At 43.5% G+C, this 26,692-nt stretch overlaps 1 protein-coding gene across 6 annotated transcripts in view; it reads right to left on the bottom strand.

Annotated features, from left to right (window-relative positions):
- The window catches only part of MPP7 (MAGUK p55 scaffold protein 7), a 354,373-nt gene that overhangs the window by 67,643 nt on the left and 260,038 nt on the right, over positions 1-26,692 (bottom strand). For all 6 annotated transcript variants that reach the window (XM_075062267.1, XM_075062269.1, XM_075062266.1 and 3 more), the window contains 5 exons: positions 18,931-19,012; positions 14,326-14,411; positions 12,567-12,641; positions 11,716-11,912; positions 11,121-11,185 (listed from right to left, as the gene is read on the bottom strand). In XM_075062267.1, coding sequence (XP_074918368.1) covers positions 11,121-11,185; positions 11,716-11,912; positions 12,567-12,641; positions 14,326-14,411; positions 18,931-19,012 — 505 coding nt within the window. The remainder of the gene's footprint in view (positions 1-11,120; positions 11,186-11,715; positions 11,913-12,566; positions 12,642-14,325; positions 14,412-18,930; positions 19,013-26,692) is intronic.

Raw genomic sequence — 26,692 nt, 5'->3', positions numbered from 1 at the left:
CCTTCCCTAGTGGCAACCTTGGAACGGCATCTTCTGCTTATTAGTAACTGCTGGATGATGGCAACTTTTTGCTGGCAACCAAGGGGTTGCTAATAAACATAATCCACTGTAATTAGCGTGTGGTTTTGCAAACTCCTCCAAAGCCATGTGTGAGATATTTTCACCTCCACCAACGTCATGTGAGAATGATTTTCTTCAAGGAAGAAGAGAAGGAGGTGCGTGGAAGGGATTTTCTTCCCTCTTACAATGCTAGGGGATTTACTTTTACTTATTTCCAGGTAATGTAGACACTTACATAACAAGTAGTTGACTGTGCCTAGCAGTGCTTATATTAAACTGCTACCTGTTTGCTGCACTATTCCTAAATTCTGTTATTATTGCCATTATAAACACATAAACACATTCTTTTGATAATTTATACCGAGGCTGTTATTTGGGGGGGGGGGTGAAAAACAAATTTACCTATAAATACAAATTGAAATTTTTATAGTAAAGTTTCTGAAAGCAGAATGATTTTTGTAGAACATAGATGTTTATACATTTCTGCAACAGAACAAAAAACCCAGTTTTACTGAATAAACCAACTCATTTAGGCTCATGACGTGTGTGTGTCACAGAGTGAATATACATTCACAACATGCTTTATTATGGGGTAAATATGGAGAATCAAATTCATATGGGCTAACAGGAACTTTCCAAAAGTCATTTACTTTATTTCTTTGCATCACTAGAATATATATTTACTTATCTTTACTTATAATTATAAAATAATCTTATTTACTTTAATGATATATATATTATTATATATAATTATAACAATCCCTGATTAACAAACATTAAGCCTTTAGTTGAAATACTAAAAATGTGATTAGCTGTACACAGAACATCTTAAGGATGCTTGTATTATGAATCCAGATTATTAAATGCATAACACTGTTAATGTACTTAAAGAGCTATGCCACATAGTTGATATTATGGATGCAATACAAGTAAATACTATTGTCCTACATACACTTCCAGCATACACTCTGAGGAAGCCCCTTAAGGATTTTGATCTCTCCTTGTAAAATATTTCTGTGAAGGAGACCTCAGTCTGGGACTAAGACACTGCTTCTTTAGGCTATGCTTTAGGTAGCTAAAGCACCTAGAAATATGTTGGTAGGCAATTTGTGCTTAATGAAGCCCAACATGCTCTCACGTGAAGCCTCTATAGTTTCAAACACCAACAAAACAAAAGACCTGCACAATACAGTGAGAGATGTGTGTCCTAAGTGGGGCTTTCAGAATGGTGGTCTCCATTCACAGAAAGTGAATTTATATGATCCCCAAATGCTGTGACTTGCAAGAATTGCCCTCTTTCTCCTCCCCCCAACAATAACTGGAACTAGGATATACTTTCCAATGCGTCATAAGAGACCTAGCTGTGGTTACTGAAAAGAGGATCTGGGGGACACCATCTCAAACTATAGTGAAAAACTGTGTCCAGTGATACATTGATATTAATTCTATAATGACAAGGCTACATGAAGACCAGCTATCAGGTCACTGTTGCAGATCTTTCCCACTGAGGCAGTTTCTTTTTCAGTCTACAATAAAAGCATTCCCCAAAGGGATTGGGCATTTACACCAAGAGAGATGCCCTTTGGCAATGTATGCTTCCTAAATAGAAGTGCATACCAATTTCACTATGACAAAATGAGAGACCTTATCCTCTAACTTGGGGCCTTTGAAAGTCCTGGGTTCAAGGCAGGCAGAATTTTACAGCTCTGTTCTATGGAATACCATAAAGGCTCTTTAATAACAAAAGGAGGGAAGTAGGATGGAAACTTCATGAATGAAAGTTAATGGCTATAGTTCAGGTATGAGAGTCACTTTCAGTAACTGGCGGTTCCTCAAGATGTGTGGTCCCTATCTATATCCCACTGTCGGTACCCACGTGCTCCATGTGCCCGGAGCCAGAAAATGTTGAAAGCAGACTCTTTAGGGCCACACATATGTACTTTTTCACCTTGTTCCTCTGACTGAGAAGATAAAGAGCAGAGCGCACCAAACACCGCTCCAGTTCCTTGTCTACAACAAATCAAAAGATTAGCTGAAAGAGAGGGGAAAGAGGGCAGGGAGCGGAATACAGATAGGGACTACACACCTCCGGTTACTATAAGGTAAGTAACTTTCTCTTCTTTGACTGTTGGTCCCTATGCGTATCCCACTGAGGATGCCTGAAAAGCAGTACTCAAGTAGGAGGAGGGTGCGAGGATGCAGATGGCAGACCCAGATGAGGTAGATGATGTTTATAGGGACCATGAGGACAAAGAATATTTGGGCCACCCACACCCCAGGGGTGCTGCAATCAGGGGGTGGGGAAGGTGTCAGGGGGGCATGCCACTTTTTAACATGGGCATAGTAGCCTCAGACAGGCGCAGAATAGCAGCAGGGGCTGTGGGCTTTTCCCAGTGGTGGGCTGAGATGGGCCTTAACCCTCCATCACCACAGGGTTCCATCCCCTTCTCCTCCTCTTCCCCCATAGGCCCCACCCTGTGGCCAGGCCAGAAGCCAGAGCCAGGCCATGGTAAGAGCTATCCAGGGACCTCAGGCCACTGTGGGGAGACCTGGACCCTCTGCCTACCCTGTGCAGCGTGCTGATGGGCAGGGACATGAGCTGGGGGGCTGCTCTCAGGCACCCTGGCCTCCTGCCCAGGGCAGATGGAGGATCCTGCACATTACAATGGAAGTAACTATCGCTCTTGAAGTCATTTTAGCTGCATCTATCATTCATCAAAGAGTGGTCCTGGCACCATTTTATCTTCTTCTATGAGAGCCTGGAAACAAGCTCTGCCCTACTGCAGAAGCTTGTCAGCAAAGTCTGCACATTTTGAATAGTTTAGGAAATCGTACTTAGTCATTAGTGGATGGTAATTGGCTATCCAGAACTGAAGGCTACAGGAAGAGAAGACCTTCCTTCTCAATAAGTTGAGATGCTTGCCCTCCTTATCAGTCTGGATAGTTTGAAAGTGCTGCTGCATATATCTGTGGCAGTCTGGAAGATGAAAAAGTTAGGGACAGGATGAGTGAACAGAAATTCTGCCCCGCTGGCTTGGGACATAGTAAAGTTTCTCTGCCCTCTTAGGAGCAAGGGTATGGGAAGCTGGGACATGCCAGATAGCTCTAACTGGTTCCAGGATGGATTCATTAACAGGGAGCGCTATTCAGCTGAAACAAGGGAACTGGAGGATGTCCAGAAGCTTATATTGAAGATCCTGAACTTTTTCAAAAGGAATCTGGAGATGATCATGGCAACCACAGTGGGTTCCAGCAGAACCATCAGATTTGGTGGGTACTCCTCCTCCTCAATTGGATCAGCTCAGGTTGCCCCTCAGAAGGGAGGGATGGGACAACTCCTTAGCAGACTGGACCGACTCTTCGAGTTCTACAGCCCCAGTATGGCCAAGAGGACAGACTGAACAAGGGTTGCAGAGGTCTCCATCGTGTGGGGTGTCAAAGGCTCCAAGGCAGGTGATGAGGCAGAGGTTGGTCCCAAGCTGGTCCAGGCCTCCAGTCTGGGAGGGCTTGTCTTGAAGAAGGAAATAAAGATTCATTTTCCCGAAGAAGAGAAAGCTGATTCCGGATCCAATGGTGGTGTCACTGGAGGGAAGTCATAACCTGAAGATGGAAAGAAAGATGGACTCCTCCCAAAAGTCAGCTCTCAGGGTGGAGTCAGGACCTTTCTTGAAAGGGAGGGACCCAACAGAGCAGGAAAAAACCGGTTACCCACCTTTCAGTAACTGTTGTTTTTCAAGATGTGTTGTTCATGTCCATTCAAAGTAGGCTGTGCGAGCCGCGTGCATGCCAGCTGGAAGATTTTCCCCTAGCAGCGTCCATAGGGTCAGTCCTGGCGCCCCCTGGAGTGGCGCCACCACGACACCCTATAAAGGGGCCCGCCGACCCTCCACCCCCTCAGCTCCTTCTTGCTGGCACTCTGACAGAGGGGCAGGAGGGTGGGTGTTGCAACGGACATGAACAACATCTCGAAGAACAACAGTTACTAAAAGGTGGATAACTGTTTTTTCTTCTTCCAGTGGTTGTTCATGTCCATTCAAAGTAGGTGACTCACAAGCCTAACCTTAGGAGGTGGGGTCGGAGATCACTGCAGACTGGAGTACTGCGCGACCAAAGGCTGCATCATCCCTAGCCTGGTGCATGATGGCACAGTGAGACAAGAACGTGTGGATGGAGGACCACGTGGCCGCTCTACAAATCTCCTGAGTCGGAACCTGAGCCAGGAACGCCGCAGAGGAGGCCTGCACCCTAGTGGAGTGGGCCGTGACCAGAGGGACAGGGGTCTTAGCTATACGGTAGCATTCCCAGATGCAAGTCGCGATCCACGAAGAGATTCGCTGAGAGCAGACCAGGAGCCCCTTCATCCTTTCTGCCACTGCAACGAAGAGCTGCGTTGAGTGTCTGAACGGCTTGGTATGCTCTATGTAAAAAGCCAAGGCCCTGCGGACATCCAGGGAGCGTAGCCTCCGCTCTTCGCTGGAGGCGTGTGGTTTCGGATAAAACACCGGGAGAAAGATATCTTGGCCCATGTGGAACTGTGAAATGACCTTGGGTAGGAATGCCGGATGAGGTCTCAGCTGGACCTTGTCCTTGCAGAAGACTGTGTACGGGGGCTCAGATGTTAACGCTCCAAGTTCCGACACCCGTCGGGCCGAGGTGATCGCCACCAGGAAGGTGGTCTTGTACGACAGGTACAGCAGGAAGCACGAAGCCAGAGGCTCAAAGGGAGGCCCCGAGAGGACGGAGAGGACCAGATTCAGGTCCCAAGCAGGGGTTGGCTGACGCACATGTGGGAAGAGCCTGTCCATACCCTTGAGGAAACGCCCAACCAGCGGGTTCGCAAACACTGAGGTACCCCTCTCTCCCGGATGAAAGGCGGATATGGCTGCCAAGTGAATGCGAATGGAGGAAAGGGAGAGGCCCAGTTGTCGTAGGTGAAGCAAATAGTCAAGGACAGCGGGAATTGGAACCCCCAGCAGGTCGTGACCCCTCTGACTCAACCAGAAGGAGATGTGCTTCCATTTAGTCAGGTAGGTGGCCCTAGTTGACGGTTTCCTGCTACCCAGCAGCACCTGCCTGACCTGCTGGGAACAGTACAATTCCACTGGGTTCAGCCATGGAGCATCCAGGCTGTGAGGTGAAGGGACTTGAGGTTCGGATGGTGGAGGGAGCCCCAGTCCTGCGTGATCAAGTCTGGGAACAGGGGCAGCTTCAGGGGCGCCTGAACGGACATGTGCAGGAGGGTGGACCACAGTAGGCAACTCCCTATGATGTGGGGAGGTGGGTGCCGGGAGACCCATCATGTCTGAAGCCGCCTCGAGTGCCTCCGGAGTTGACAGGGGGCATATGTCTCCGCTGAGGCCCAGAGAATTCGGCTGGTCCGGACTCGACCGCCCTCTCTGCAGTGTGGGAGTCGACGGAACCTCGGGGGTCTGTAGCCCAGCCTGTCCACTTAGCCCCACTGGCGGAGTCAGCTTGGGTCCTGGTGGGGAGACCGATCCCTCACCGGCTTCTTTCTCTTGGCGGGCACCAGCGAAGGAGAGTGGTGCCGCACTGAGGCCGACTTCCTATGACCTGACTCCGCCCGGTGCCGGGTCTTGGACGACCTGGGCTGGGCTCTAAGTCCTGATGCCAATGCCGGTACACTCCGCACCAAGGAGGATGTGCTGGGGCCCGCCTTGGCTGGCTCTGGGTCCGAGGGTGGTCGCAGGGCCGCCTCCATCAGGAGGACTCTAAGTCTTTGAGCCCTGTCCTTAAGAGTTCAAGAGCGGAAGCCTCTACAGATAGAGCACCGGTCCTTTTGGTGGCTCTCTCTGAGGCACCTCAAGCACACAGAGTGCGGGTCACTCTTAGGCATGAATTTCCCGCAGTCCTCGCAGAGTTTGAACCCGGGGGACCCGGGCATGCCCCAGCGGGTGATGAAGACTGTGGGGGGGACCCCCCAACTATGAAAACTATATACAAAGATCTATCTAACTAACTATATAACTGCATACACGAACTAAATGGTATGGATAGAACACTGCCAGATTGCTATGCAAGAGAAGTTCCAGCTAGCCGTCACCGGTGGTAAGAAGGAACTGAGGGTGTGGAGGGTCGGCGGGCCCCTTTATAGGGCGCTGTGGTGGCGCCACTCCAGGGGGCTCCCGGACCAACCCTACAGACGCTGCTAGGGGAAAATCTTCAAGATGGCGTGAATGCGGCGTGCACACACATACTTTGAATGGACATGAACAACCACTCGAAGAACAACAACTGTTCTGGGACAGCGAAGATGCCCTCAGAAGGAGCTTGGTCTCGGCACTTAATGGAATATGAGGGATCCTGTCTGCCAAACCGATGGAACTGCACAATCTGTATCACATCTCTGGAAAACAAAGTTGGTACCTTGGGTAGCCAAGGCTCTCGACGACTGCTTTTTGTCAGTACTGACAAAATCTGGGGTTTGTGCTTCAGAAGTACCAAAGTCACCACTGCTGCTGAATTGGTGCTGACAGAGCCCTAGACTTATGGGTTTTCTTGTCATGCTCCTGAGACTTAGTCTTGGGCCGAGCTTAAAGACTTGCTCATTTTAGGCAGGGCTGAGTCCAATTTCTGTGAAGTGGATTTAGTTTCATACTTATGAGAACACTTCCTGCTTTCCTGTCAAGATCCCATGAGCCATTTGTTGGGGGTAGACTCCTTCACTCCTAAGTCAGATCTCGCAGCAGGAGATACAATCCTTGCTGAGTAAGGCCAATATAGGGGAAGGGGGCTAATTCCCTGGACTGGAAATCATTGCGGCTTTATGGCATTGTCCATTAGGTGCTTCCTAAGGCAAACTTCCTGCCCTTCCTGAGTATGACGAGGGAACAAATGGCAGATATTGCACCCTGCTGCAGTGTGGGCTTCCCCAAGACAGTAAAAGCAGCATTGGTGGTTGTCGCTGTTCGAGAAGGACCATGGGCAGGAAAGCACAAATTTTGAAGCCCAGAGTTCTGGACACAGCCCAGTACCCAAAACAGAGTACAGGGTGGGAGGCACTCTCCAGGTCAGGGAGTCTAACTAACTATAAAACACGAAAACTATGCGATAAACCTTTAAACTCTAAAAACTTGGAAAACTATTTACAGATATATATGCTCACAGATAAAGTAACAAAGCTTGGGACCCTGGAGGTTCCAATCTGGACCATGCAGCAGTGAGAAGGAACTAGAGAGGTGGTCAGTCCTCCCTGCTCTTTATCTCCTTATCAGAGGAACAAGGTGAACAAGAGAGCATGCGTGGACCAGTGGACATCGCTTTCAAAATTCTCCGGCTCTGGGCATATGGAGCGCATACGCACCTACAGTGGAATACACTTAGGGACAAGCACTCAAAGAATCATTATGAAGAATCAGGAACAGTGCTTCTAAACTCTTCCCACCTTCATGATGGTCACCAGTAAGGCCTCCTTAATCAACAACCAGAAAAGAGAAACAAACTATAGACTTGAAGGGGATGAGGAAGAAAGTTCTGCAAAAACAAACGAGCCTTCAGACTGGGACCACTTTCTGCAGTCTACCTGAAATATTTCTGGCTGAGCTCATGAATTGGTTAACCACATTGGGGAAACCTTTCAATGGGACCCCTGCTGGCATCCCTAAAGCAGATATCTGTCTCCTCAGGGTTTCATAGGCTGTGCCTTACTCAAAGTCTTCCTGGGAAAATTCCTGTACTAGAAGAAGAGGGCAAACATCTACTTGCCATCTTTTATTCCTGACCCAGAAATGGAACTTTCCCCAAGTGTCGGGTTAGGTTCTGTTTATCTAAGCTGTATTTGATGTTAGGTTTGTGGACATTACCCAATCGGTCTGAGAGTGCCTGGTGAATTAGGGATCTCTCTTTAAAAATCAATCCTTTAATAAATGGAGTGTTTTTCTATTTAGGGTGAGGAGTCCCTGGAGAATATGTGAGACACCAGAGTTGAGCCAGAAGGTTGAGGATCAGATCAAGGGGAAGGCGTTTCTCAGACTGGTCCAATTAGTAATTTTAAGTATCACGAACAGCAGAGTCAACTTGGCACAATCAAAGCTGCCCCATCTGATCTGAGTTGCCTCAGAACCCAAAGAATCAGAACAAAAGGGGGATGACATATTAGAAGATTCTGCCCCCACTCCTAACCTATGGCAAAAATAAAATGGCACCCTCCTTTAGTAACAGATGCAAAACCTGGGACTTGTGATATTCTTGTTTGCTGTGAACAGATCTGATGCTGGTGTCCACCAGTATTTACTGGCTTTCAAGCACACTTACTGGTGCAACTCCCATTCCCCTGCAAACAGAACCTTCATGTTTGCTAGTCTGCCTGGAGACAGAGTGACATGGCCACATGGGTAGTGACAAGGGATGTCAAATTGTGTGTTGCCAATTTCATCAGGACTGCAACTTCTCCTGCCCCATCTCCTGCTCCAAGTGTCACCTGTCTTACTGATGTCTGCCACTGCCGCCATATTATCCATTCAAATCTGAACTGCTTAATTTCTCTCCTACTTCGAGAATGACAAGGTGACTCCTGTGCTCATATGTAGGAGAGAGTCACATGTCAGAGTCTCATGGCTGTACTTGAGAAGATGATAAAACAGTGCATAATCTTGGAAAGAGCAGATGGGGCACTGAACTTCTACTAAGACACCCGAATGTCCTCAAGGAAGGGGAAATAGATAGAAAGTTCTTCCTAAAACTTGAACTGAGTGGCATTCTGGTCCTGAGCATTCTCCCTAGGCAAATCTGAGACTTTAGTAACCTCTTCTATGAAGGATAGGAAGCCCTTTCCATGGCAAAAACTCATACTTGCTCTTTTGGAAGAGGATGGCTTTCATGTCAGAAAAGCACTCATTCTCTTCCATGTAAGTAAGTCTTGAGAATGCTGGAGGTGGCAGCTAGTGATAGACTGCCCCTGGAGCACTTGATGTGAGGAAGAGGGGAACTGAAGAACAAATGTACGTGACATCCCAACAGGCTACCCTCTTATGAAGGCATCACTATTGTCCAAGGACTCATTGCAGCAGCCAAGGGGATGGCAGCTGCAGCCTACTTTGCCCAAAAGAGACCTTTAAGAAGGGAATTACGGCTTACTGATTGTCCCTGAGATGCTGTAGCTTCAAGGAGATATGAGCAAAGAATGGTGTGTGTGTGGGTGCTAACATCATTTGGGCTCTGCAAATGCAGACCTAAAGAGGGCAAGGTGGGATCAAGACAAGAATGAGCAACGATCACCAGACTGCAGCCTTCTCTAAGTCATAGCCTTGGCATTCCCCATTGAGCATGGTCTGCCTACACGGTAAGGGGATCTGCATCTTTTCACTTCTACTCTCTCTCTCATGAAAGTTTCCAGGCAGGAGACAGTCACAGAGAGAACCACACTAGACCCACATTCATTACAGTGTTCAATCCACCTGTTGGAAAGCACTATTGTCACCATAATCAAGATCCACTTGTTTAAGGAGCCTCCTATTCAGCCACAAGGTTGTGAACAACTGGAGAGACTAACAGCTACAAACTGAGAGCTAAAAAGTTAGCAACACTGCGATAGAGCAACTTTAATGAGAACCTAGAAAAGCAGTAGATCAGTTGCCAGCTGGGGGTGTTCCCCACAGAACGGGTTATTCTGTGGCAGCATACTAAGAATACTACAAAGATTGGACTCAGAATTATTTCAATTTACAACTATAATTTACGCCTTTGGGCTTCACAGCATGTTATTAGGATATTTTTAGTCAATATCATTTTATAACTAACAAAGGTTACTAAAACACAAAAGCTATTTAAATAACAGTAAGTATCTAACCTAAAAGACAGGGGGTGAGTTAAAGAAAATTGTAACCTCAGCACTGAACAAATTCAACATTTAGATGTATTTAACTTTGTTTTCTTAATGCGACACTATATATGATATAATCCATTGTCTGCTGTTATATCCCTCAACTTCTTTGATTTTGTGGTAGTTTTAACAGTATACCCACTGGGCATTGGAGTCTGAACATTTCTAGTTAAACTCATAGAAAAAACATCTTTGTATTTAAGATTTAGAGTCTTTCACAGCTTGATTATCTCTCACAGTGTGCTCACTTTGTTATGAGCCTGCACAACTGAAAGAAATAACAGGTCAAGTGAAAAATATAAGAATATTTAAAACAGATGTTAATGTAAATTCCAATGGAGAAAATACATTTATTTCTATGTATAGATTAACTTGGAGATCATTTTTCTTCACATTGTATAACTACTGTATTTAAAAATCAAGAGCATTAAAATGTTTGGTTTTTTTAAACAGAAGGTAAGAAATGCTTAAAACTAAGGATTCCCGAACTCCTTTCCAACATGACCCCATTTTAATGAAGTCTTTCCTGTTGGGACCCCAGACAGCATGGAGGATGCCATCTGGAAGAGCAAAGTGGCGTCCTCCAGGCATTGTGACCTCACATGCAAAGTCATGCTGTGCAGAGAAAATGGCATCCTCCGCACATTAGGGATCGCTACGATCCCATCTACTGATGACACGATTCCATTTGGTGTCATGACCCACAGTTTGGAAACCACTGGTTTATACTGAAGCCTGTAAAGAATTTTATTTTTAAAAGATACATATGAGCCATTTGTGGGCCGGGGGGGACCAATATTTACAGACATAAGGGTATCTGGCCTTTTATCTCGCTTGATATTAATTCCACCATGGTGATGATGAAGTGCTACAGAATGGGGCCCACAGTGTTTACATGTATGAAAATACAAATCTTTTTTGGGCTTCAACGGGTAAAATACTCATTGACTTTTAAAGGCATTACATATTCTAAGTCTAAGGGTTGGGCCCTGAATATTTTAATGAGTCAGCAAGTTGAGAGGAATTGTAGTTTGAACTGTAGGAACAAATCATAATAATTACAGTTTTCATATTATATATATATGCTTTTCTTTTTGAGATAATGTGATTCAGGAGCTATTGCACCCTGGAGTAGTACACCCTCTTGACTGGGCTGAAACAAATGTTGTTCTAAGGTTAGAGATCCAAGAGTATGATTTCTATTCCAGTTTAACAGACTTACATGATTTTCTGTTGGAAATTTTCAGTTGCTGCATATGTACTTCTGGTCTTTTCAATGCAAATCTCCTATAATATTGGAGGGGGTAAAGGAAGAGAGAGAAAAAGACACAAAAGCCTCAGTTTTCAGTGTGAGTTTGGGATTAATAAACACTCAGCATCATGAAACTATTGTAAAATAACCTGAAAGATTTTTTTTTAAATTAACCCAAAACAATACAATCTATTCAAGTGCTATTAAATCCCAGTGTCTTAAATTTTGTAAGCTCTCCAAAAACTGCTGTAGCTCTTTTTCCTGAATAGTACATCAATGTGGCTACAGATATTGAAGTGCTATTTTCCATATGGCTTTTCTTCCAAACTGGATCAGCACTATCCTATTAGTCATTATTCATTCCAGCCAGGCAAGGAAGGAAATCAAAACTATTTGGACAAGGAGATTCCAAGTTCAGTTATTTTACCACAATGCAAGGTTTCAAAGTTGATCATAACCTTGTAATCCACAAGCACTTGTATGACAACCATGCTGATCTAAAGGCTTTGGAAAGAAAAGTATTCGTATATGAAGAAAAATGAAACTATGTACCACAGTAGCTCACCTCTCCTGGAAATGTTTTGAAGGGATCAAGCCTGCTCTGGGATTGGAATCACCTTCATGTCTAGCCTGCCACCAGGTTGCATCATCTTGGCTCATGATCTGAAGGATATCTCCTTTTCTGAAAGAAAGCCCAGCTTCTTTACAAGGAATTGCTTTATCCTCAGTAGGATCATAGTCAAATAGGGATTTCATAAACATCTGGAAGAAAGAGTGTTTTATTTAAGATTAACAATATCCTTAAATACAAACCATAGGTTTATCCCATTTTTTATTTGCATTTACTGCAAAGAACTCTAAACTAAATTATGCAATGTTATAAAAATTTATTGCTGTAAAATGTTTACGTGGAAGTCTACAGTAGGAATGTTTTAGTCTGTGTAACTTTAAGCCAGTGTCCAGTGAACATAAAGACTAAAACGGCCTGTTCCCAGAGGAAAATGAGACCTGGGATTTTACTGGTGGACTTCATGACTGTAAGGAGAAGTGGAGATGCACAATTTTAATGGACTGAGGTACTCCCTTGGTAACTTTCTCTTCCCCCACTCACATGTGTGGAGGTAGAGAGGATTCAGAAGTGAGCTGAGTTCTAGAGGTGGGCCTAGTCAAGTCTACTCAAAGTCATTCGTTATATGGTGAGAGTCCTCTAACCTTGCACTGGGATTCATTTAAATGCCTGGTATGTGAGGGGGTGGCTGTATAGCATCCCTCCCCATTGATGACTTAGTAAAGTTTCGTCCTGCTGCTTAAATCCAGCCCTGTGTCTGTCTTCCTATGCCACGTCCTTATAAAATGTTTATATGCAGTGTAAGGGTCACTGCAACAGTCATATGAAACATTATAATTAGGGCTTACCTTGCCTTCTATTGTGGATGTTTCCTCTTTGATACTAGGTATAATTTTAAACGTAATTGCTCCTTGAGACTGAGCCTGATTAATATTTTGAACAGAAAACAAATTGAGAATTACTTTCTCAAAATTTTAAACAATACAGTGATTCTAAATGCAAACAAGAGGGACACCAAATTAATGCAGAGATAGTCAAAATGCAGCCCATATATGACCCATGGAGTTCTATAATGCCACAATATGGAGTTGTGAACTGTGAAGATTGCAGGTTCTGGTTTGCAATGCTTCATTTTGGTCTGTGTACCACTGCTCACAGTAAAGATGCAAGCTGAGAAGCTGGGACCTGCAGTTTCAGAGGCTGCTGTTCCATATTGAAGATGAGGGAAAAGGTAATTTTTCAGTTTTATGTACATCAGGTACAGCCCCAAGTCTCCTGGCAAAGTTTGGAATACTCCAACTAACATTATACCATTCAAAAAATGACAAACATTCAAACAGGTTTGTGCCACAACTGTAGCATAAAACTGTTTTTCTTGGAATTTATTCTTTTGGCAAGTTAAAAAGACCAGAACAAGGAAAATATTTTTGAACAGACTGTGTTCTAAAGAGAGGGGGAAAAAAGTAAGTCTTCAAACAAGTTAACCATTATCAACCATCTCATCCACTCCTCTCTCCCTATGCTCTATTTAAAGTGTGTGTCTGGCTGAATTTTACTTATAAACCACAATATAGTCCCACTGCCTGCCTGACATTTTGCTATTGAAAGAAGTGCTAATTAGTTGTAGACTCTGCTATTGCTGCACGCAGACTATTCCATAAAAACTAGCACAATGCAACAGACAGCCAATGATTCAAGCAAAATGGAAACAGGTCTGTTCACTACTAAGTGAGACATACTTCTGCCTGCAAGCCTGCAATCCAAAAGTTTAGTGTTTGACAAAACAGCAGCCAAGTCCTTATTTCACCAGCATCGGGACTGGAAACAGTAATACAGTTAACCATTGAAAATGGCTCTAACTAGCTTCTGATGTTTATATTGTACTTCAGCAAGGTAAATGGGGGAACTGCTCACACCTTTGCTATTGTGTTTCTGGAGATTACTTTTTTACAAATATTAATTTTGCAGGAAAATACATTTCGATAGGGAATACAAAACCATAGAGCAGGGATAGAATACCATTGAGAAGGTCAAGATTTGAAGTTAATCATATTGGCTATTGAGACAAACATTTAAAGCAAGCCAGTCAATTTAATGGGGCATCCACACATGTACTTGGCAGCAAAGAGTACTTCTATAACAGTAAGACTTAGCAATACATTTTTTCAAAAAGAATATGCCTGAAAATAGATTAAGTTATGAATGGTGTGATATTTTTCCAAACTTACAAGTTTGTATGGCTATTAGCAACGGTGTAGTTAAGAGGAGCACAAGCTGGGAAAGCACAACAACATTAGATATACTTCTACAACACTCAACAACATTAGATCACTTCTCACTGATGTGCACATAACTACCTATAACACAAACTACTTAGATCTGTAACATGCTTATCTGTAACATTTATTCACCCTTTATAAATGAAATGTTAATATAAAAAATACAACCCATCATCAAGGCCCAGGGAGAGACAGGGATGCAAATGATAGTACAAGGAAAAAACAGCACTGATATACTTTTTAAAAATAGGCACCTCTGAAATGGCAAACCTAATTACTTTTTCTAATTTTTTTTCTAAACAGGTTTTAAAATGTGTTTGTTACTTACCAAAATTTGTATTATTTCTTCAGGTTTTTTATCATCTACAGGAATCCCATTGACTTCCCTAAGTTCATCACCAATGTGAATAAGACCTATGCATTGAGAAATATTCATTTTGTTGTCGAATGGTTGTGTTTAATTGAAAAGGTGCACAGTCAGCATTAAGTCCTTCTAATTTTTTTTTTATGTTTATCCCTTCTAAACTAGGCACTGATGTCTGCATCTTTCCTCCAGATACTGTAGAAACATGAATACATAGTGAACATTACTGTACCCAATATCATCATGAATAATCTAGAGAGATTTGGTAGATTGGTCATTTCTCTTCCTTCCTTCTAAAAGTTAACAGTGTATCTCCAAATATTCCCAGTAGTTCAGATACTGGCATTAGAAATGTGATATACTTATTTTCTTTCAACTTGTATTGTTTTCCTTTAGCTACCCAGAGTAGGGTGACCACGTGTCTGGTTTTTGACTGGAACATCCAGTCGAAAAGGGACCCTGGCGGCTCTGGTCAGCACCAGCGACAGGACCATTAAAAGTCTGGTCAGTGGTGCTGCGGAGCCAAGGCAGGCTAGTCTCTACTTGTCCTGGGGGACTGCTGCGCCCCAGAAGTGGCCAGGAGGTCCAGCTTCTAGGAGTGGGGGCCATGGGGCTCCACACACTACCCCTGCTCCGAGCACCAGTTCCACACTCCTGGCCAATGGGAGCTGAGGGGGGCTAGGGAGGAAGAGACGTGCTTGTGGGTGAGAGCAGTGCCACGGAGCCTCCTGTCCCCTGCCTAGGAGTCAGACCTGCTGGCTGTTTCCAGGGCACAGCATGGAGCCAGCACAGGCAGGCACCTGCCTTATTGCTGCTGACTGGGAGCCGCCCAAGGTAAGCCTGCACTCCAACCCCGAGCACCAACCCCTCATCCCCAGCCCCACCCCAGAGCCCTCACCCCCACCCCTGCCTCAATCCGCAGCCCGCTCCTGCACTCCGGATCCCTTGGCCCATGTCCCGGTCTGGAACACCCACCTACACCCCAAACCCCTCATTCCTGGCCCCCAGCCCAGAGCCTCACTCCTCCCACAGCCCAACCCCCTGCCTCAACCCACAACCCCCTCCCACATTCCAAATCTCTCGGCCTGACCCGCCAGCCCAGAGCCCCCTTCTACACCCTGAACCCCTCATTTCTGGCCCCACCCCAGAGCCCGCCCCCTGCCCTGAGCACTGGTTCCGCACTCCCATTGGTTAGGAAATGACGACTGAAAGCGGAGGAGGGAGGTGCCTGTGGGCAAGAGCCTAGGACCTGTGAGAAGCCTGCCTCTGCACCCTCGCTGATGACCTGGAGCCGCCAGAGGTAAGGCTGTGCCCAAAGCCCCTGCCCCAGCCCTGAGCCCCCCCTCAAACCTGAAGCTCCTTTCTGCACCTCAAACCCTTCATCTCTGCACCCCTAGCCCAAAGCCCTGACCCCCTCCCGTATCCCAACCCTCTGCCCCAGCCCTGAGCCCCTGCCACATCCCAAACCCCTCCTCCCCAGCTCCACTGAGTCGTGGGCATCAACAATTTTCTTCAACTGGGTTGCCAGAAAATAAGTTTGAAAACCACTGCAATAAACAACTACTGACAGAAAGTGAAAGGTAAAATTCACTTTCCTGACACAAGTAAAAGGAAAGCAAAAATTGTGTTGCAGAGAAAAAAGGTTTGTCCAGAAAGGAGGATAGGAGACACTTGATACCGATTTAATCAGGCCACAATTTTATTATATAGATGTCTGGGAATACCTGGCAGATAAAGTGTAAAGTGCAGGCAAATCTATGTTTATTCAAATAACTACCTGGGGCTTTCACCAGCTCCCACTGTATTTTTCATCCAGGACCCCCAGCTAACCCATGGCTTGGACCTTATCATCTGCCTCATAGGAGGGTTAAGGTGAGCTATAAGAAAGGATGGTTGGCTCCCTGCCGTACCAATCATGAGAGTTCCCTTTCCCCATTCCGTTCCTTTATCCAGTACCTCCTTGTTGCCTTGCTTGCTGCATGGAGAAAGGGCTTCCAACGCCCAGGGCTTGCACCTTTAAAGCTTTCCACCCTCACATTCCAAGAGGGTGAGTCAGCACTGCAAAGCTGACCACCACTCACATTTTGCTGCAATTTCTGACTTCTTTTCCCCCCGTCCTTCACCATAAAGCATTGCTGCCTTCCTTTGGCAAGCCCGAACAACGTTCCCCTTGCTTCAGGTGCAATGAATCCAACAACTGAAGGTGTTGGAGTCTGCGATATCAGTGACATTTGTCACCTACAGGTAAAACATTTAAATATTTTTCTATGCTATCCAAGTGCAATGGAGAACTCCCATTTACAGAATAACATACAAGACACTCTACACACAATAGCAAATATCAATGCATTTAGATTAGGTTTCAAAATCAATTCTATGCCCATTAAATTCTTCTGAACCTTTAAGAGGCATGCTATGCCTCATCATCACTGGAAAATACTTCTCTATTTGCACTGAAATTACTACATTTCCTTCAAATATTTAACATGCAGTGAACAATATATAATTTATATATAATTTTACAGCATGTTAAATATCTTCCTTGGTCAGGATTAGTTTATACAGGATGTCTATATGTAAAATTATGAATAACTAATTAAATAATCAAATTAAAACCCCATGTATCATTAAACCCATCCACTTCTGCTCCTCTTTGAAGACATCACCTAAGATAGTGGTGCGCAAACTTTTCCAGTTGTACCCCCCTCACTATTAACAGAATCTGTCTGCACCCCGTCCATTACTGCACAGCCAAGGCTTCCTGAGCAGCAGAGCTTGGGCTGAAGGCAGAGCTGAGGGCGGAATTGTGGATAGGGAAGTTGCTGGGGCTAGAGGCAGAGCTGGTCTGGGGACAGGGCAGGGGGTGGAGTGGAGATGGAGTGGGACTGGGGGCTCAATAGGTCTGGGGCAGAGCTGGTCTGGGGGTGGAGTGGGGCTGGAAACATGGCACTCCCTCCCTCCTCCTATGAGGGCTAGCCCAGGCCTGGAAGCAGAGCAGGGCTGGGGGAGAAGCAAGGCTGGAAGTGTGGCGTTCCCTCCCTGCCCCCATGGGGGCTAGCCCAGGCCCCACTGCACACCCCTCCAAACATTCCTCCATGCTCCCGTGGGGGGATCATGCCCTACAATTTGGGTACCACTGAACTAAGACAAAATTCCTATCTACATTTAGTGCCTATACTAGAGATGGGCATACTGGTTTGTAAAAAATAAGAATTGAACCCAACCATTGTAAAGAACACAGAGCATTTTTAAATTTTGCACACTTCACTTCACATTTCAGTATAAAGATAATACAGAGAGCACGGCTACTATTGCTGCCAGAAACAGAAAGCATGAGAAATCTACAAAGAAAATCTATTCTAACAAATCCTTGAATGCTTATCTGAACTAAACCAATCTTTGCACGTATCAGCATTTCTAAGCACAAATCTGTCAAGTAATAAACAATAATTGATAAAACTTATTGTGCTTTTTCATTTAATGACTCAAAAACACTAAATCATTTCCACATTTCATTCAACAGGAAATCACAGAATCATAGAATATTAGGATTGGAAGAGACTTCAGGAGGTCATCTAGTCCAATCCCTTGCTTAAAGCAGGACCAACACCAACTGGGGATTGATCTTGCTTTGAGCAGGGGGTTGGACTAGATGACCAATCCCCTGTTGGTGTTGGTCCTGCTTTAAGCAGGGGATTGGACTAGATGACCTCCTGAGGTCCCTTCCAACCCTGATATCCTATGATCTATGATCAATCATCCCAGCCTAGTCTGACCTCCTGCACAATGCAGGCCACTAAAGTCCTCAAATCATGGTTTAAAGACTTCAGACATGACTTGCCCTTAGTGAATCCATGTTGACTATTTCTGATCACCTTCCTCTCCCCCAAGTGCTTCAAAATGGATTCCTTGAGAACCTGCTCCATGATTTTGCCGGGGACTGAAGTGAGGCTGACCGGTCTGTAGTTCCCCAGGTTCTCTTTCTTCCCTTTTTTAAATATGGGCACTATATTTGCCTTTTTCCAGTTGTATGGGACCTCCCCCGATCACCATGAATTTTCAGAGATAATGACCAATGGCTCTGCAACCACATCAGCCAACTCCCTCAGCACTCTTGGATGTATTAGATCTGGACCCATGGACTTGTGCATGTCCAGCTTTTCTAAATAGACCTTAGCTTGTTCTTTCACTACTGAGGGGCTGCTCACCTGCTCCCCACACTGTGTTGCCCAGTGAAGCAGTCTGGGAGCTGACCTTGTCTGTGAAGATCGAGGAAAAAAGGCATCGAGTACTTCAGCTTTTTCCACATCATCTGTCACTATGTTGCCTCCCTCATTTAGTAAGGGTCCCACACTTTCCCTGACCTTCACCATTCCTTTTCCCTACCATCACCAGCTCCAAAATACCACCCTAGATGGCCCAACTCCCAGTTATCTTTGTATGCAATACGGATACATCTCACTAGTCACTCACTCTCTCCCACACACACACTCACTCACTCTCTCACACACATGCCCTTTTCTGAGTTAAATAATTTGAATGATTAGTGCCAAAAAAGACATCTCTTACCACTTCTGTCTGCAGCTCCTCCTTGCATTATTCTAGCCACCACAATTGCACCAGTAAGTTCATCCCTTTTAATAGTGGCCCCCTTTAAAAAAAAAAAAAAAAAAAATTATGCATTGGACTAGAAAACATTTAAAATGTAAAATTGCAAGCTGTAATGATGTATACTGTAGTTCACAAACAGAAATGGCACCTGTTAGTAAAAATCTGTTATTACATAAAATATAAGTAATTAATTAATATTACATACACATTTCTGTTGTTTGTATCAGGTTGATAGAAATCTGTTTCTTGTTCTATCCTATACAATTGGTCACTTGTTCAGTTCTTTTAGGAGGCTAGCAATAACCCATCAATTTTCTACAGGTGTGGTATCTGTACTCAGGACATGCCTACACTGCAATAAAACACTTGTGGCTGGCCTGTGTCAGCTGACTTGGGCTCATGAGTCTTCGACTGCGGGGCTATAAAATTGCAGCGCAGACATTCAGGCTCGGGATGGAACCTGGGTTCTGGGATCCTGTGATGGGGGCAGGTTCCAGAGCTCAAGCTTCAGCCTAAACCCGAACATCCATACTGAAATTTGACAGCCCCGAGGCCCAAGCCATTTGACACAGGCCAGCCACAAGTGTTTTACTGCAATGTAGACATAGCCTTATTATGTATCTGAGGGGAACATGAAAACAATATAATTTTGGACTCTAATATTTCCCCTAAGTGTACAGGGCTATATTATTTGTACTGGGTTAGCCTCTAGAATTGCACTTATGTACTGATAAAAATTGAAAAACCAATATAGACAGTAAAGTTCCTGCATAAAAAGAGGCCATGTTGCCAAACACACAAAATGTTTTTTGCACACATTTAGCTAACATTTATGCCTTTAAAACAACACACACACACACACACAAGTGGCTACTTTGTTTTTTCACAAAGGAGTCTTTAAGAATCATCCAAGAAACAAAGATGGGTTTGGAAAATCATCCTGTTCTGTAGCACTGATCTAGAATGAATATAAGGGAGAATTCATACAATTCAGAAATATGGGACGTTTCCTGTATCTGTCATAACTGTGTTTTAACAATTAACAACTAAATAAAGCATAAATACTTTTTTTTTCTCCAATGGCTGTTTAGCAGCCCACGTGAGAAGACTGAAGTCAACTCTTAGTGAGCTGCTGTCTATAGCACAAAATCACCATTAAAACTAGCAACTTGCTGGTATTCTCAATAGACAGAAAGTAATAAATAATAGAGGAGGGTTAACATGGAGTCTGACCAACTGATTATCTTCAATAGGTATTTCTTCTCAACAGGGTGGAAGCACACAGGTAGAATAGTGTGAGGAAGCTTGCTGTTGAGATACCAGTAAAAGCAACCAAATAACCAGGCCCTAAAATTGAGACATCTCTCATTCAACTGATAATTTCTAAAGAAGCAAAGCAAAACTGAACTTTGAATGAAAAACCCATGTTTAAAGAAAATAAGAAATGCTGACATTGAAGAATTATGTTTTCCATAACTCCCCTCTCCTTTCTTATAGATTAAGAATAGCACAGAATAACACATATTGATGTATAACATTGAAATATAAAATGAAGAATTGTTAATGGTAAGATGAAAAGCTTCCAATAGCTATATTTTTAATGATTTGTAATTATGCATAGTGAATAAATACTGATGAGGTAAAACTTAGGCCAAGGTTTTGCTGGCATACGTGTGGTTTTGCTAATTCTTCTTTTACATAAAATTGCTAATCTGTTTAAAATACTGCTGAAAAAACAAAGATAACATGTCATGTTGGAAGATGTAAGTAAAAGATACAGAAACATATAACAACAATAATAACCCCCCTTTTTTTCTGGGAAGACCCAGGGCAGGATGACACAACAACATGACCCAGAAACTGCAAAACCAGCAGGAAAAATACAGAAGTTGGGCAACTGAAGCTTGCGTATGTATAATGTGTGGGTTACCTAAAATCCAAAGGGATGATGTGCTAAAAGCCAATTGGATAAAGATTAAGTAATCTATAATGTAGAAACATGTAAAAGACCAAAGTGAACATGGGCCCAAACTGGAGAAACACCAGACCAGAAACTGAAGAATCTGACTGAAGGACCAGACCAAGGGATCAGAGAAAGCAACAATCATCCTGGAAGGTGGAAGAACTTCCCAGCGCCCCAGAATGCGGTAAACTGGGCCTGACCAATTCTATCTTGTCTGTTATTTGCCTGGCATAAATGTATGTCCAGACACTATAGGTGACAATAATTCTGTCTGAAATTGTATAAATAAAAGCCAAAATTGATTATGCCTAAATTGAGTGGACTTGTGATTCAGTGTCCCAACTTCCCCCCCAACACTTGTTGGATCTCACATGCTGAAATGTGTATCAGTATCAAATGCTTAGTGTTATCTCATCAAAGAAGAGCTATAGTTACAGTTGAGGTCAGAGTATGTTGTTTATGAAATATATATTGAATTTTCTTTTATTTCTGCCTTTCTTAATTTGTCATCAAGAAAATAAAGCAGAGTAACATGTGCATCACTGTTTCAAATGTAAAGTACTTCAGGAGCACAAAGGTGGAAAAATGCACAAATAACTAACAGGCGTCAAATGATTTGTATGTGTTTAACATTTTTAATGGTTGTCAGTAAAACTTACCTCTAAAAACTCAAATCTAAAATACAACAGAATACTTCAAATGCCAAGTGGGAGCTTGATTTGTATTTGTTTATTACACACAGGCTATATTTGCTGTGAAAAGAAAATTCCCTAGAAAATTAATCACCACCCCATGTTCAGAGTCTTTTTGGGAGAAATTCTGACAGCAGCCACCACTCTGTAGTAGAATTCTGGGTCTGTGTATTGCACACACTATTACATTTTATATTTATTCTAATGAAATCCTATCTCTAAACAGGGCATTCTTTCTGTAATTTGCTAAAAATATGCTTTTACATTTTTATAATATAATTACATAGCTATGACATTTGCTTGAGTTCTTTATTACAATTTAATTTCAGATGCAAATATGCCTGGGAGTTAGAAAAATTATGAGGATTTTACTGCAATTATTCGAGTCAAAGTTTTAAAGTGAGTATTTTTATACAGGAAGCAAATACTACTGATTTCAATATTACTGTATATAAACAGATAAAAATCAATCATTAATACATCTACTCTATCTCAATACTAAGCTCTAGCACCACAGTAACAGATGTTAGTCTGAAGCTTACTTCCAATAACTGGACACAAACCAGGTGTTACAGGGTAGTCCCGCGTGGCGTGCTGTCCTGTGCCTGCCTCAACTTCCCCTCTCAGACTAGCCTAAAGTAAAGTTATTGGGTTTCTTGTCTCAATACTATCCTTCCTTGGGACCAAATTATTAAAAAAGGCTTGTGCAAATGATCCAAAACATAAGTCTCCAAATATGTAGCCCATTTTTCACTGAAGTGCAAGCAGTAACTAAAACTCAAGCTATCTCATCTCTGGATGCCTCACATATGACACACTGGTGACTTTGACCACACCCGGATCCTCTGACAGTCCTCCTCTGTCCTTGTACCAGGACAGCCACCCCAGCCTTTCCAAATGGAGTGCAACTTCACTTTACCCGAGCAGGAATCCTCTCACAGCTTCTGCTGAGGAGCATCCTTCACTCCCGCTGGCCCTCTTACAGTTACTCTGGAGTCTAGCTCTCCGGCTCTGAAGATTTCAGAGGTTAAGCTCCTCTATTTTTCCCCTGCCTTCAATCCTCTCTGGCCCTTGATTTGGACTCTCTAGCTTAGAGCCTGCAGGCAACTCCCTCTGCATTTCCTTCTTTCTTCAGCCCTCTCCAGTCCTCTGGCCATGGCTGTCTGGCTTGGAGACCCCAGCCAACAAACGCCTTTCACCACTCTTCTTGTCTTCTTCAGCTGTTTCCCAGGAAACACCTGCTTCCTTCTGGGACCTTCCTCCACTCCCCCAAGTCTCTGGCAGTTCTCATCTGCCCATGGCTGAACCAGTCTGCTCTGCTATACTGGGTCTCCCTCCCACACCCAGGTGCCCTGATCCTTTATAGGCCAGATGCGCCCTGTCCTTTTAATTGGCCAAACTGACAGCACCTGTTCTGTCACAGAGCAGCTACTTCACATCCTTTCTGAACAATCCACCATAAAATTACATTAATGGTAAAGTGCTTTTCTCATTAGATTCATAGACTCCAATGTCAGAAGGCATCATTGGGATCATCTAGTCTGACCACCTGTAAAAAAGAGGCCAAAAACTCCCCCAAAGTAATTCCTTTTGAACTGGATCATATCTTTAAAAAAAAAAATCCAATCTTGATTTAAAAATTGCCAGCAATGGAGAATCCATGAACCAAAATAAATTGTTCCAATGGTTAATTACTTTAATTGTTAAAACTATACACCTGATTTCCAGTTTCAGTTTGTCTAGCTTCAACTTGTAGCCATTGGATCTTGTTATACCTTTCTGTGCTAGACTGAAGAGCCCAGTGTTAAATATTTGTTCCCCACACAGATACTTACGGACTGTAATCAAGCCACTCCTTACCCTTCTCTTTGTTAAGCTAAATAGATTGAGCTCCTTGAATCTATCACTAAAAAAGGTTTTCTAAACCTTTAATCATTCTTTTGACTCTTTGAACCCTCTCCAATTTATCAGCTTCCTTCTTGAATTGTGGATACCAGTACTGGACACAGTATTCCAGCAGAGGTCGCATAGTACCAAATACAAAGGTAAACTAACCTCTCCCCTATATATGCATCCAAAAGCATTAGCTCTTTTGGCCACAGTGTCAAACTGGGAGCCTGTTTTCAGCTGATTATCCAACACAACTCCCAAATCTTTTTCAAAGTTACTGCTTCCCAGGATAAAGTCCCTCAAACTGTAAGTATGGCCTACATTGTTTGTTCCTAGATTAATACACAAGGAGAAATCTATGGCAAGCAGAGATAAGATCTAAAAGGAGTTTCCTAAAACCTTTAAAAGAGCTGGATCAGGAGCTTGCTAGATTGTTAATATTGATCTTCAGTAATTCTTGGAATACCAGGGAAATTCCAGAAAACTGGAAGAAAACTAATGTGTAAATGTGATGACCCAGGTAATTATAGGCCTGTCAGTCTGACTTCAATCCCAGGGAAGATAATGGAGTAGCTCATATGGGACTTGATTGATAAAGAAATGGAATAGAAAGAGTGTTATCATATGATATGATTACATCATTTGCTTTTTTCCCCAAATACAGAACAGAAATATTTATCAAACGCATCTGCTTTTTCTGCATTATTATTGATAATTTTACCATTTCCATCTATTAATGGACCAATGCTTTGTCAGGATGCAATTTGTTCCTAATACACTTAAAAATTCCTTCTTATTGGCCTTACCTCTGCTGGTTGTAGATTTCTCTTTGTATCCTTCGGCTTCTCTTATTAAATTGCTACAATTCCTAGCTTCTGATTTATATTCATTACTATAACTGCCCCTTTTGTCCATTTGTTATATACATATATATTTTTATTTTTTATTTTCCCCCTCTTACCCAGGTCAGTTTTTTAACCAATACAGCCTTCTTTCTCAATTGTGAAATTATGCTTATTTATACATTTAGTGAAGTGTTCTTAAGTCAAATAAAAATATGAGACATCTCCAATACAGCCATCCACACAGCACACAGGCTTCCCTCATGCAAAAGGCTATACAAGGATGAAGTTTTACACTCTTACCCTAGAAGTCGACAAGCTGAGTTCCATTAAACCAGGATGGAATCTGAAAGTCATAACCCAAGGCCGCCTTCTAAGAACGCCCAGCTATCTTTCCTATGATGTTTAAATCTAAGGATTGTTAAAATCACTACAACTAGCCTTAATTGTCATAGCATGTAGGGAAAGAGGTGATCAGGTAGCCAGGAACCTTAGCTTATAGACCAGGGACAATACTTAGAATTGCTCCTGGAAGCAATGGGAAGCCTGTTTGCTGAGGAAGAATGGGTGTAATATGTTCTGTGCAACTAATACCACCAACACCCTGTCTTTGCTATGAAAAAAATGGTGTGTTTCTAACTCAAATAAGCTAACTTGAAGTAAAATCCTAGTGAAGATAAGAGAGTTTGCAGATTTCACGAGTTATGGAGGACTTAGTTACTTAACTCAAATTAGCCTACTGAAACTGCCACCCACTCATATCATTGGGCGTAAAACTTGATCGGACTTCCACTGTGGTGGACAACCCCAGAGGAGGAAGGGTATGCCTTGGAATGCAGAAGTGGGCTGTATTTCCTCCAGAGACTCTTCAACTTCCATTGGCCAGCCCCTTGCTTTCCCTGCCCCCATTAATTTAAGCCTGTGCCCAGGCTTTTTGGATCCTCTTCCTCTTGTTAGCTGCTCCACCCTTCCTCCCTGTAGTTTTAGTATAATTGCTCTGTTTTAGAATGTTGCGGGTCTAACCAACTGCCTATTTTGGGATCAGGAAGGAATTTTTCCCATTGGAGCCAAGTTGTTGGAAGTTTGGTGTTTTTCTGTTTTGTTTTGTTTTGTTTTTTGCGGGAGGGTGGGGGAAGATTTGGCCTTCCTCACAACCTTATGGAACACAGTTGGGTTAAATAAGAGAAATTACGGTTTGGCATATGTAGTAATGTTTAGTCCATCACAACTTGCAGTCGGTGTCCAGTAAGGATAAAAGCCAAAAGGGACAGCTCCCAGCGGTAAAAGAGATCTGGGATTTCACTGTACCGATTGAAGAAGGGTAGTCCTGAAGTCTTTAGAATCATAGAAGATTAGGGTTGGAAGAGACTTTAGGAGGTCATCTAGTCCAACCCCCTGCTCAAAGCAGGACCAACACCAACTAAATCATCCCCAATCAGGGCTGTGTCAAGTTGCGCCTTAAAAACCTCTAAGGATGGAGATTCCACCACCTCCCTAGGTAACCCATTCCAGTGCTTCAGCTAGTGAAATAGTGTTTCCTAATATCCAACCTAGATCTTTCCCACTGCATCTTGAGACCATTACTCCTTGTTCTGTCATTTGCCACCACTGAGAAAAGCCTAGCTCCATCCTCTTTGAAACCTCCCTTCAGGTAGTTGAAGGCTGCTATCACATCCCACCTCACTCATCTCTTCTGCAGATTAAATAACCCCAGTTCCCTTAGCCACTCCTCATAAATCATGTGCCCCAGCCCCCTAATCATTTCTGTTGCCTTCTGCTGGACTCTCTTCAATTTGTTCACATCCTTTCTGTAGTGGGGGGCCCAAAACTGGATGCAATACTCCAGATATGGCCTCACCAGTGCCGAATAGAAGGCAATAATCACTTCACTCGATCTGCTGACAATGCTCCTACTAATGCAACCCAATATGCCATTAGCCTTCTTGGCAACAAGGGCACACTGTTGACTCTCATCCAGCTTCTAGTCCACTGTAATCCCCAGGTCCTTTTCTCCAGAACCGTGGCTTAACCAGTTGGTCCCCAGCCTGCAGCAGTGCATGGGATTCTTCCATCCTAAGTGTAAGACTCTGCACTTGTCCTTGTTGACTCTCATCAGATTTATTGAGGCCCAATCCTCTAATTTGTCTAGGTCACTCTGGACCTTTGTAGGCCATTGTACCCTTATGGTACCCTCTACTTCCCTTGTGGGTGGAAAGTGAGATTATTCAGAAAAGTGAATGGAGTCCTGGGGGCAGGTTGAAAAGAGTACACCCGGAGGTATGGGTTATATAGTGGAAGCCTTCTAACCTGGCACTGGACCCACTTAAATGGTT

The sequence above is a fragment of the Chelonoidis abingdonii genome, chromosome 2, assembly GCF_003597395.2.
Source record: "Chelonoidis abingdonii isolate Lonesome George chromosome 2, CheloAbing_2.0, whole genome shotgun sequence".
In the NCBI taxonomy this organism is placed as follows: Eukaryota; Metazoa; Chordata; order Testudines; family Testudinidae; genus Chelonoidis; species Chelonoidis abingdonii.
This window is presented reverse-complemented; position numbering and strand designations above follow the sequence as displayed.